Source organism: Balaenoptera ricei, chromosome 19, assembly GCF_028023285.1.
Source record: "Balaenoptera ricei isolate mBalRic1 chromosome 19, mBalRic1.hap2, whole genome shotgun sequence".
Lineage (NCBI taxonomy): Eukaryota > Metazoa > Chordata > Mammalia > Artiodactyla > Balaenopteridae > Balaenoptera > Balaenoptera ricei.
In genome coordinates this window covers 32,717,778-32,730,627 of record NC_082657.1, presented here as the reverse complement: position 1 = coordinate 32,730,627, position 12,850 = coordinate 32,717,778, and the positions used below count along the sequence as shown (strand labels likewise).

At 36.1% G+C, this 12,850-nt stretch overlaps 1 protein-coding gene across 18 annotated transcripts in view; it reads right to left on the bottom strand.

The window, feature by feature from the left end:
• Positions 1-2,048: 2,048 nt before the first annotated feature.
• Positions 2,049-12,850, bottom strand: part of CHD9 (chromodomain helicase DNA binding protein 9) — a 244,283-nt gene continuing 233,481 nt past the window's right edge. For all 18 annotated transcript variants that reach the window (XM_059905419.1, XM_059905418.1, XM_059905417.1 and 15 more), the window contains 3 exons: positions 10,886-11,014; positions 7,797-7,901; positions 2,049-5,422 (listed from right to left, as the gene is read on the bottom strand). In XM_059905419.1, coding sequence (XP_059761402.1) covers positions 4,544-5,422; positions 7,797-7,901; positions 10,886-11,014 — 1,113 coding nt within the window. In that variant the 3' untranslated portion in view covers positions 2,049-4,543. The remainder of the gene's footprint in view (positions 5,423-7,796; positions 7,902-10,885; positions 11,015-12,850) is intronic.

Below are 12,850 nucleotides of genomic sequence, written 5' to 3'. Positions count from 1 at the left end.
TAAAAAATAGAATGAACTAGTGAATTTAACAAAAATGCAGACTCAAAACTATAGAGAACTAGTGGTTACCAGTGGGGTAAGGGAAAGGGGGAGGGGCAATATAGGGGGAGGGGATTAAGAGGTACAAACTACCGTGTATGAAGTATGCTACAAGGATATATTGTACAACATGGGGAATATAGCCAATATTTTATAATAACTATAAGTGGAGTATAACCTTTAAAAATTGTGAATCACAATATTGCACACCTATAACATACATAATATTGTATATCAACTATACTTCAGTTTTTTAAAAAGATGTTATTTTTGCCTGTTAGTAAAGGCAAAGATGATTTCAAATGCAATACACAGTATTGGTAAGAATTTGGGGTAAATGAGCATGCACAAAATGTATGCTGCTAATGGTAGTATAAATTGTTACTAATGTCATTGGCACTGGCAACACAAATCAAAAGCCTTAAAAACAGAAGTATTTTCACTTCTAGGGGTTAAGGAAATCATTAGGGATGGATGCAAAAAAATGCATATATAAACTCAAATGTCCATTTTTAGGTTCCTGGTTAAATAAATTACACCTGTATGAGCAATATATATATTAAAAATCACACTGCAGGATACTTACTGACATAGAGGCCAGTATATTAAAGGCAAAACAGCCAATATTCTGTCCCATAGAGTACTGATTTAATATGAAAATGTATGTTTCCTAAAGCTACCGTAAGAAATTACCACAAACTGGATGGCTTATAACAGCTGAAATTTATTCTACCACAGTTCAGGCCAGAAGTCCAAAATCAAGGTGTTGGCAAGGTTGGTTCCTTCTGGAGGCTCTGGAGGAGAATCTGTTCATGCTTCTCTCCTAGCTTCTGGTGGTTGCTGGTAATCCTTGGTGTTCCTTGGCTTGTAGCTGCACAGCACCAATCTCTGGTTATTGCCTCGTGGCCCTATTCCTTGTGTTTCTTATGTCCTCTCCTCTTCTTATAAGGACAACAGTCATTGGATTTAGGGCCCACCCTAATCTAGTATGACTGCATCTTAACTAGTTTTATCTGCCAAGATCCTATTTCCAATTAAGGCCACATTCTGAGGTTCTGGGTTGACATGAATTTTTGGAGGACACTATTCAACCCACTACATGTATATAACATACACATAAAAAGATTGGATAGCTACATGAACAGTATTTCAGGGTGGGTTTATGGATGATTTAAATATTTTTTTGTTTTTCTGCATTTTAAAATAAATAGCTTACTGTACTGAAGCTGCATCTATGTAGAGATTAAGTTCTAAATTTATTGAATGAGGTGAACATTACTTGTAGTCAAAAATTACTCTCCCCCCAAACCACTTTTTCCCCTCCTACAGCTCAAAATATACAGAATACATTACTTTATACATAGTGTATCTTCTCTCAAAAACATCCAACATACCCAATTCTTCCTCCAGCACTGGAACATATTACTGATCCTCTGGGTGAGCACCAGATGAAGCTGTTGACTTGTGTTTACTATATTTTACAAAAAAGAAAGGTTTTCTAAAGCATGGCAGTATAGTTGAATGTGTTCAAGTTAAATGAGGGGTGATGAGACTCCACTGCTCTACTTTTGTTTGCGGAAAAACAAATTTCTTTCTTATTTATAAAAAAACACTGCAAACAATAGTGATGAATTAGGAAAGACTCTAAGGCCAAGGGAAAAAATAATTACTGATCTTCAAAATGGACTTAAGAGGTTAGGTATATCTCTGAGTCTTTCTGGATTTTTAAAGGTCCAGGGGAAGAAAATTTCAGGAAATAATAATATTGTGGATATAATTATAGCCAACTTCTGTCTCTTAAAAATTCTTCCACTTTCCTTTTAAAGATTTATGACTATGGTTTCTTTCATAACTGGAATAAGATAAATTATAAAAATAAAAAAACATTGTCATGTACAGAGGCTGACATCATGGGTAGTCAAAGAATATGTTTAATAAAAAATAATTAAACTTCCATTTGTTCTATAGAACATCATAGAAAGTAATTTAATAAATTACAAATGACTTTTTAAGACGTTTGCTCAACTACAGAAAGCAAATTCAGACTACACAAAACACAACTGGTAAATATTGCAAATGTCCAAAAGAAAAATTGGACTAAGACTTGAATCATGAAACCTGAAACAAGGGCTATAAATACAAGGCAATAACAGCTATAATTCTTTTAGTAACTACCAACACATACTTGGATATCCTTTCAACTGCAACTTTAGTATTATGTAATTCTACTGATTTCTTTTCTTATAACCCTTAACTTTACACAACCATGTTTGCATGTTTTTTTTAAGCTGATAGCTGGACAACTTTTCCCCAATCAGTACTAGATAGAAGTGTCTTGAAACCCAAGAGAATGTTTAAAGTTAATACTAGCCTTAATGCTTTGAAAACTGCAACTGCCTTATTACATAGAAAGAGAATCACTAAGATGTTAACCAAATTCATTTGATCATAATTAGGAAAATACTTTATCTCATAAATTTAATATAAATTAGATTTTAGTGACAAGATCTAGGGCTTTTTTCCCCTTTATTTTAAATTGGAGACAGAAAAGAATGAAGATCATGTGGGTATAACTAGGGGGAGAGAAGGGAAATGTGGATGGTGCTGAAATACCTTACCGGCAAACTAAGTTAACTGTGTTTGAAAAACTTTGGCTATCTCATAGGTGTATTCTAGTTAAACAAAGGTGCAGTACTGCAAAGGGAAGATACTAAATACGTAATATATCATTTTCATGATGAAGAATTACTACCCACTTCTCCTGGAAGGGCATTATAGTGACTATTGCTAAGACATTGCATAAAGGACTATCAATTCAAAGTACTATTTCGGGAAAATACAAAAATCAATACAATCCCAGTGGAACTTATATAATTTTGTAAATACATATAACACTGTCTCTCTAATAAGGGGTTAGTTATTTTACATACAGAAACATAATTTACTGGTAAAGGTCTTGGAAAATCCAATATAATTGCTTAATTTATGACAAAGCAATAGAGTTCTATCAAAACATACCAAAAGTTATTTTTTCTCTGGGAGAGAAGTGGGGTACTTTTCCCCTCGCAAACTTTATCACTGACTTATTTAAGTACCAGAAAAACGTCAACACTTATCTCTCCTTAGGATGTAAATGATATTTTATTTCCAATTCAGTTCTAATTGTTTTAAAAGTATATGAAGGTGAACCTGGACCTCTACCTTGTCAGAATAATAGCAGCTTTAGCAGGAGAAATTGTATCACAAATCAAACATCAGACAAATTTTACATGGTAAAGGGTTCTAAGAAATTGATCAGAAGCCTTGGGCTTCATTTTTTGTGGTTCATAGGAGTAACGTATATTTTTTTGAGATTATTCAAAGTGCATTTTCAAAATGGGCAACTCAGTATATTTAATATAAACTGATAACCCAACACTGATTCTGGGCAACATTTAGTCTGCTTATACCTAGAAACTCAAAATGAATTGAGATTATCTGCATATTACTTTACCCTATTATCTGTTAATTCCGGAATATTTCCATGACGTAAAACACAAATAGAAATCTACACAAATAAAGCAAACAAACAATTTCTTTTACATGAAGTATGCTGTGTTGAAAGTTCTTTTCAGTGGCATTTCATGAGTTTGCCTTTTCTGAACCCTGGAAACAGACATTACTCATCTGAGACAATTATTTCTAATAGGAGGCCAAACTTTGAAGAGCTGAAACTAAATATGTCTAGAGGGTGCCAAAGTTACATGACACAGGATTATTTCATGACTTAATTTTACTGATTTTAAGAGTTAAGCTCAGCAAAAAGCAAGTCATATTTCTTGCCAGATTAACATGATATATAGGATGTGTTTAAAAAACCCCTGAAAACAAGTATAGAATTAGAAACGAATGTAAACTTCCTAAACTAACTCAGCTGAGGTAACAGGTAGCCAGTTAAATTGGCTGATTGGGAAACTTATTTCTTCTTTAAAACACACTTGTACCTGAATTGGAAATATCAGCAGTGCATCACAACACTAGAGCATTTTCATGTAATTAAAGCAATGGATGGTGATGTAGATTCTACAGCTTTCATGACATTCATTAGCTGCCCAAATTATTGCTGAGTTTTGATCTGTAAATTATAGGTGTCAAGGAGGCTGTAAAACTATATTCAAATTAAATCAGTAATATGCATAAAGTATTCTGTGTTCACTGCAAATATATTAAATATACAACTCTTATTGAGCATAATTTTCATAAAATTAACCCCCAACAAAATTATAATGCCTTTTGTTGTAATTTTACACCTTTATGTATTTGATAGTACATACGAGTTCAGAAACTTATGAATCTTAAGAAATATTACATGCAAAACGTCTCTGAAAGCAGTTTGCACTTCTAAACAAATAACTGAAATGTTCAGTCAGTAAGTTATTGATGCACTCAACACTGGGGTATTTACAATTAATAATTAAAGAAAAAAAATCCAAAATCAGTTCATAATTTAAGTGCAGTCTGGGAATCAGTCTTCATTACTAGAATCTGAATCCTCGGATGACGATGGTGTACTATCAGATCCAGATGAAGCATCGGCTTTCTCTGAACCCTCATCTGTGCTGTTTTCATTGAGAGGACTCGGTTCAGTTCCCCCTTTGTCTTCCTGATCTCTAACTCTGGAATCTTCTTCCTTTACTTCTACAGACTTAGATGAGCCTAAGTCACTGTTTTTATTTTTCTGTACATCAAAAGTATTGGACTGGGACAAAGTTGGAATATGAAGATTAAGGCCTGGAGTGAGAAGCATCCCTGGATAAAGTATATTAGATAGCAAGAGTGGGTTAAGAGCTAACGGGTTGGCAGCTGCCGCTGTACTTAATGCAGCAGTAGAGGATGTTGAAGGAGAACTTGACACAGAGTTTTCACCACTATTCTCTGAATTTTGGCTCTCTGTCCTTTCTTTTTTTCCTTCTAGCTCCTTAGAGTCATTTCCCTTTTTTTCTTCTGTTCCAGATTCTGTAGGCTTTGTCAGGAGTCCTCCCATGCCCAACAGATTTGGCAATCCAGTCATTCCTGACAGCAGCATGGGGAACATGGCAGCCACGTTTTTAGCTTCTCCTCCAGAAGAAAGGCCAGCAGGCATTCCCATCAGCCCTGCGGTTACTTGCAGTGACTGCAAGTTTTGTAGGTTTTGTTGTAAGGCCTGAAGAGTTGTGAGGTCCACACCTGGAAGTAATCCATTGGCTAATAAAGGATTGCCTGAAATACTGGTGGCAGTGGCAGCTGCTGCTGCCGCAGTGGCCTTTGCAATTCCACTTTTAGGCCGTCTCCCTCGCCTGCTTACTTCCTCTCTCACAACGGGACCAGTGAGAATACGTTCATACATACTTTCTGGAAGAAATCCCTAAAAAAAAAAATCCATCAATAATAACCATTTTCAAATAAAATCAATAGCTATTAGTTTGTGATACAAATAAGCTATTAAAAATAGGTAATCATTCATAAACTTATTCTGTATTGATATAACATAACCAACTATGAGAGAGATAACCCAATCTCATCTTAGTATAAGCAGTGGCTTGAAACAGCTCTTCCTCTCATTTTATCTTAAGGGGGCAGAAAGAGGTCTCTGGCCCTCTTTTATACTGTGCGGCATAAGTTAGTAGAATAGTTCTGGAAAACAGAAGGTCCAAAGAAATTTTTTCATGAGGGTTATTACTGCCATGCCCTTACATTTTTCACATCACCAATTGCTCTAGAAGACTAAAGAAGTGCCCCTCTTCTAATCTGGAAGAACAATAAGAAAAGGACAGAAGAAGTAAGTAAAGATTAAAATGAGATGCTTCATATGACTCTTTCCTGACTATCACTTTGGGAGTAAAGGAGACAGAGCCAAGCCGAAAAAGATAATCAACCGGGGGAAAAAAATCACTTGGCTCACAACAGCAGTAGCACCTGCAGACTGGGAAGCACCAAGTCCAGGGCAATGGAGGGCAACCTATGCTACTTTCTTGAAATTCTCCCATGATTTTCTCGGGCTCAAAACTCCTAGAAGTAAAAAACAAACAAATGAACCAAAATTCCTAAAAGTTTTAGGAGTTTAGAACCACTAGACCAGCACTGTCCAATAGAAATAATGTAAGCCACATATGTAATTTAAAATTTTCTAGTAGCCACAATAAAAGGTAAAACAGAAATACGTGACACAAATTTTAGCAATATAGTCTATTTAACATAACAAAAACATTGTCATCTCAATATGTAATCTATGAATATTATTGAGATATTTTATATTCGTTTTTCCAAACTAAGGCTTCAAAATCCAAAAACAGTGCTTCACACTTACAACACCTCCTACTTCAGACTAGCCACATTTCAAGTGCTCAATAGCCACATGTGCCTGGTGGCTACCATTTGTGACACTGTAGCTCTAGACAGTGGTTTAAAAGACTCTCATGGGACTATTTTTAAATTTTGTTTTGAACTGATCAACTTATTTGTTCTCTTTACAAAAGCAATAGGGTTCACTACAGACAACACAACAACAAAAAAATACAAAGAAAAATATCATTCATAGTTTCACTGTTCAGAGATAACCACTGCTAACATTTCAGGATGTGTGCTTCCATCTTCCCCTTGTGCATACAAACAGATTTTACAATTCTCTTCACCTCTTTTCTAAAATAAAAAAAAAAAAAAATAGAATCATACTGAACATAGGTTTACTGCCTGTCTTTTTCATTCAGACACCTGTAGACATAATAGCTATTATTTATTCAGCACTTACCACATGGTTAGGCTTTGATACTGCAAGAGCTTAACTACTACCCCATTTAACAATACTGTGAACTTTTTCTCCCTTGTAATCATTAGATGTTCTTTTAAGATATAATTTTTAAAATAGTTGTAGTTTTTCAATATATTGATGGATCATTGGTATATTCCCAGTTTTTATTACTGTATTATGATGAATAACCTTACATATATATATCTTTCCCCATCTTTGTTTTCTTAATATGCCTTTTAATCAATCAATCAATCAATCAATTAATTAATTAGGCCACGCTGCGCAGCATGTGGGATCTTAATTTCCCAACCAGGGATCGAACCCATGCCCCCTGCAGTGGAAGCGCAGAGTTCTAACCACTGGACCGCCAGAGAATCCCACCCCCGCCGCCCAATATCTTTGACTATTCATTGTGGCATTGCTCAAATAGTACCTTAGAGATTAAAACAAACACAAATCAGTATATATTGATTCTGCATTCTAACTCAACAGCATCTGAGAAATCTGTAACATACTCTGCAAAACAAAAATTGTGAACTATCTTCACATGTTCTTGGACTATTTTGTTAATTTTTAAAAATAAATTTATTTATTTTTTATTTTATTTATTTATTTATTTATGGCTGTGTTGGGTCTTCGCTGCTGCGCGTGGGCTTCTCACTGTCATGGCTTCCCTTGTTGCAGAACATCGGCTCTAGGCACATGGGCTTCAGTAGTTGTGGCACACGGGCTCAGTAGTTGTGGCTCACGGGCTCTAGAGCACAGGCTCAGTAGTTGTGGTGCAGAGGCTTAGTTGCTCCGTGGCATGTGGGATCTTCCTGGGCCAGGGATCGAACCTGTGTCCCTTGCATTGGCAGGCGGATTCCTAACCACTGCGCCACCAGGAAAGCCCTATTTTGTTAATTCTTAACTTAAAATTTAATCTAAGTTATCATTAAATGGCATCTAATTTTAAAAATGATGTCTGAATTAGTATTTATGAAATACTCACAGACTGCTTAACAACATCTCCCCATTCAGGAGCTACTCCATATTCTGTATTTTCTTTCAGGAACCGACATAAATCTTTCAGAGGGGGAGCAAAGGCACCTCCAACCTATAAATGAAAAACAGATTGTTAGACACTTAAAAGCACTATTAAATATGAAGACATTTCTTGCTTTTATTCTGTGCTGTACAGTTTATTTCTTTAAAACACAGGTATTCTTTGAACCACTTTTGACAATCTTTATTACATTAAAAAGGACTACCACAGTCCACAAGAACTATTAATATACTATATAAACATGTGCTAATGTAGATTTTAAATGTTTTTTTCTTTTAAATTAATTAATTAATTAATTATGGCTGCATTGGGTCTTCGTTGCTGCAGGCAGGCTTTCTCTAGTTGCAGCGAGTGGGGGCTACTCTTCGTTGCAGTGCGCAGGCTTCTTACTGTGGTGGCTTCTCCTGTTGTGGAGCACGGGCTCTAGGTGTGCGGGCTTCAGTAGTTGTGGCACACGGGCTCAGTCGTTGTGGCTCGTGGGCTCTAGAGCGCAGGCTCAGTAGTTGTGGTACATGGGCTTAGTTGCTCCGCAGCATGTGGGATCTTCCCGGACCAGAGATCGAACCTGTGTCCCCTGCATTGGCAGGCGGATTCTTAACCACTGTGCCACCAGGGAAGTCCCTTAAATGTTTTGAGTTACTGGAACAGTAAAATAAATAACTACCGTTTACTGTTAAATTACTATGCTGGGTAGGCAGTGTAGCCTAGTTAAAGAGTATACCCTTCGGAGTCAGACTTACCACTTACATGAACTAGGGCAAATCAGTAAATCTCTTTGAACCTCAGTTTTCTGATCTGCAAAATGGAGATAACAACACCACCTCCCTCATAGGGTTTTATGAAGATGAGATAATTCAAGTGCCTCAGCAAAGGTTCTGGCACATAATAAATATAAGCTATTATTATTATTATTATATTGCCAACTATTGTGCTAAGGACTTTAAAGTACATAATTTATTTTAGTACTCACTACATCCATTTGAGAATGTATTATTTCTATTTTTCAAATGAAGGAACTAAGCCTCAGAGAAGTTATACAAGTTGCCTAAAGCTAGCTAGTAAGTGTCAGGATCAGCTTTCAAACTCAGCTCTCAAAAATCCATGCACTTATCTATTATGTAAACTGATACCCTAAAAGTATAAAAATATACATATCCCTTTAAATGTTTAAATGATTTGAACCTACCAATTTAATGTTCCTTTGGAGTCTAAAGATACTTCTTGAATAATTCCTTTTTCTACACCTTTTTGAATGAATACATACTATATCTTGTTAGGATATAGACAGGGTTTAATATGGCCAGTTATAATACCTATAGGTATTCTTATCTAGTATTTCCTATAGTCTTTCTTAGCCTCTCAAGTTTCTGTTGCCATCTCCTTTTTATTATGACCTCATTAAGCTCCAATTTAAACTGGAGGCCCTCTGTATGGTTTATATGTATTCAGGAGGTGGATCTCTTCCTTAGTAACTGATCAATCCATAAGTCTGTACTCTAGAAACTCAGAACAATAAAGAAATCTACAAACTAAAGGAAATGAACAGGACTTTTATCTGGTTACAACAATGAAAAATAAAATTTAGGGTGTTTAATGTTAAACCTAACAAGTAAAAATTTTAAAAAATGGTTCCATTTCCTTAAAACTAAGAGAAATTTATTCATATCTAGAAATGCTAATTTCATTATAAGATGAAGTGCAAAGATTTGTAACAATCTATGCAAGCATAAAATTAAGGACAATGCAACTAAAATGTCGTCTTGTTCTTCCCCTAATACATCTATGACATCACTTTAAAGCACTAACAAAAGCTGAATAAGCTATCTCTACAAAATTGGGGAAAAATCAGTATTAATTTTAATGAGTTAGGGCATACGATCATATTAAGACAATTGTTATTTTAAAAGTGGTTTTCTTCCAATTTCAATATTTCTTCTGAGAAAGTCAAATGATTTCATGCATTTTTATACTAGCAGTGAGGTCATTTAACAGAGAGCAAGACAGAACTAGGGAATTAATGTGACCTATGTAGGGTAATTTAATTTGTGAGTGAAGGAACTCAAGGAGAAATTTGCTGTTCTTACTCTGAGGCCATTTCTTCTTTCTTACTTATTTTGTTGCTTGCTCATCAGAATAGAAAACAATAAAAACGTCAAAGCTGTGAACTTACAAAAGGGTGCCACAAGTGTTCTATCATTTACTATAGGAGGTAAAAGAGACATATACCAATCCAAACATAAAACAGACACAATTTGGGGAAACAAATGTTGAGCCACATTTGGTTCAGAAATAGACTCTGGAAAAACCTGACTCTTACCATTCATGAATCAATAAAGCAAGAAGGTAAACACAGGGGTACTATTAGTGTATAAGGTACCTTTGTTTAAGACATTTTATTTCCATCTATCAGAAAATTATGTAACATGCCCATTTTGATAGAACGAGACACTTAACAGCCAAATGATGGAAAATCACGTGATAAATATATAAATCTATAATGGCCATGATGAGAATAGTGTCCCCTTTCAACAGAGTTTCTCGACTTCTGCACTACAGACATTTTGGACTGGTGTTGTAGGGGTTGTCCCCTGTGCTGCAGGAGGTGTAGCGGCATTCCGGGCCTCTACCCACTAGATGCCACTAGCATCCTTCCCCTGCTCACCACCTCCCCAACACCCACCTCCTTACTCCAAAGTTGTGACTACCAAAGATGTCTCCAGACGTTGCTAAATGTCCCCTGAAGGACAAAGCTGCCCCCTTTTGAGAACCACTGACTTAGATGTAGTGCTCTTGCTCAGGGCCACTGCTTAGGCACAGATAGTGTAAACTAACTTGCTTATTTCATTCAACAGCTTAGACAAAGACGTGAGATTTGAAATTGGACTGCATAAAATTGTAGTCCATGTCTTTTCCCGCAAATCTGCTAGATTTAACCCAACCAGGTCTGTTAGAAAATACTGCATAACGAAATAGTGTTCTGGAGATCTCTTAAGCAGTGAATCAACATGAAAAATTAACAACAAATATATAAATACCTTTCTGGCATTTCTTCTGTTAATCAGCTGAACACGTTCTTCTCCAGTGAGACTATTCACATCTAGTTTATTGGGGTTTCTGCAACGATGCCTTTTTTGCTTGGGTCTCCCCTCATGGAGCTGCATTCTCTAAAATATATGGACAAAGGAATGGCTTGAAAATCTTTAACTGTGCAACTAGTACAAATAAGCTGATCCAAGAAATTTAGTCATATAAAATTGAAGATATGTTATCGATAAGATATATTAATACAGTTGACCCTTGAACAGCATGGGTCTGAACTGTGCAGGCCCACTCATATGTGGATTTTCTTCAATAAGTATGTACTACAGGACTACACGATCCATGGTTGACTGCACCCAGGGATGCGGAACTGAGGACATAGAGGGCTATCTGTAAAGTCATACTCAAATTTTTGGCTGTGGGGGGGGGCATGCATCAGTACTTCTGACCCCCATACTGTCCAAGGGTCAACTGTTTATATTATATATTGAAGATTTATATTATATCTTATATATATTCTATCACATATCTTCAATATATCATATTAAAGAATTTACCCCATAGCTATACGATAAAAATATTTAAGGTTTAAATATTTTTATATTTATTAATAAAAATGCTGAATAAGACAATGTTACATGAACCTTTTCCTCAAATTATATATTTAAACAATTATTAATAATGATCAGTATTATCTTCTATATGGAAGTAGGCTCCTGAAATGAGGACATTGCTAGTTCTTTCCTTAAATGCCCTCAAAGATCACTGTATTTCTAGAGTGTTACTTGAAGGAGTTATCAATAATGCTGGAAGAGCCTCCTCTTTACATTTTCTCCTGATGAATTTCACCTGAAACATCAGCTTTTCTCAGCGCTCTGAAACCACTTATATGTGTACTACTGGCTTTCATTTCTCTTCATCTCACTAATAAACTTTCTTATCTCTTTTTACATAATCCTCACAATACTCAAAGATACTATTCTTTTTTTAAAAAATGTATTCATTTATTTTGGCTGCTCTGGGTCTTCGTTGAGGCATGCAGGCTCTAGAGTGCGCGGGCAGGCTGTACAGCATGTGGGCTCAGTAGTTGCGGTGCGCAGGCTCTCTAGTTGCGGTATGTGGGATCTTAGTTCCCCGACCAGGGTTCAAACGTGGGTCCCCCTGCGTTGGGAGCACAGAGTCTCCACCACTCGACCACCAGGGAAGTCCCCCAAAGATATTATTCTTATTTTACAAATGGGAATCAAGGTCATGCAGCTAGCAGGTGGCAATAGGTGGCAATAAAAACTCTTTCCACCAAACCATGCTGCTCACCTCTGTTAACAACTGTTAACAAAGTAGGGCTTGATGTCTGCAGTCATTTCTAAATAATTAGAAATTCCAACAGACTAAAACTCAAACTCTTCAGCATGGCATACCAGTCCCATCACAGCCTGGTCTGAATTCACCTTTTCTATCCAATTACTATTACCCGACTCATTCCCTCACATACTCTGGAATATCAGACTAGTCACTGTTTTATGACTATATCCTTTTTAGACTCTCTTCATAATTGTTCTATGATGCCTAGAGTATCCTCCTCTTATCCTGCCTAGAATAAGTAGGCGTTTGACCAGTATTAACCTGGTCAAACGCCTACTTATTCTTTTATCATCCACCAGTCATATGTCAGCTCTGTTTTCTATCTTTTCCCAGACACTTTGCCTGGGCAGAGTAATTATTCCTTTATCAGTTTCCATGGCAGTTTATACATACCACTGGTATAGTACATATATCACGTTATGATCATTTTGTTGTAGAGATACCACAGCAAAGTGTGAGATCCAAGACACCAGTAATGTAAAGTGCCCTTGGGAAATCATACCAGTCGTTATCTTGTATTCTGTACTCCAACAAATGCTACTTATAACAATGTTTTAAAAGCTTAATAATAAAGTTATATAAAAAATTAGGACATGGGG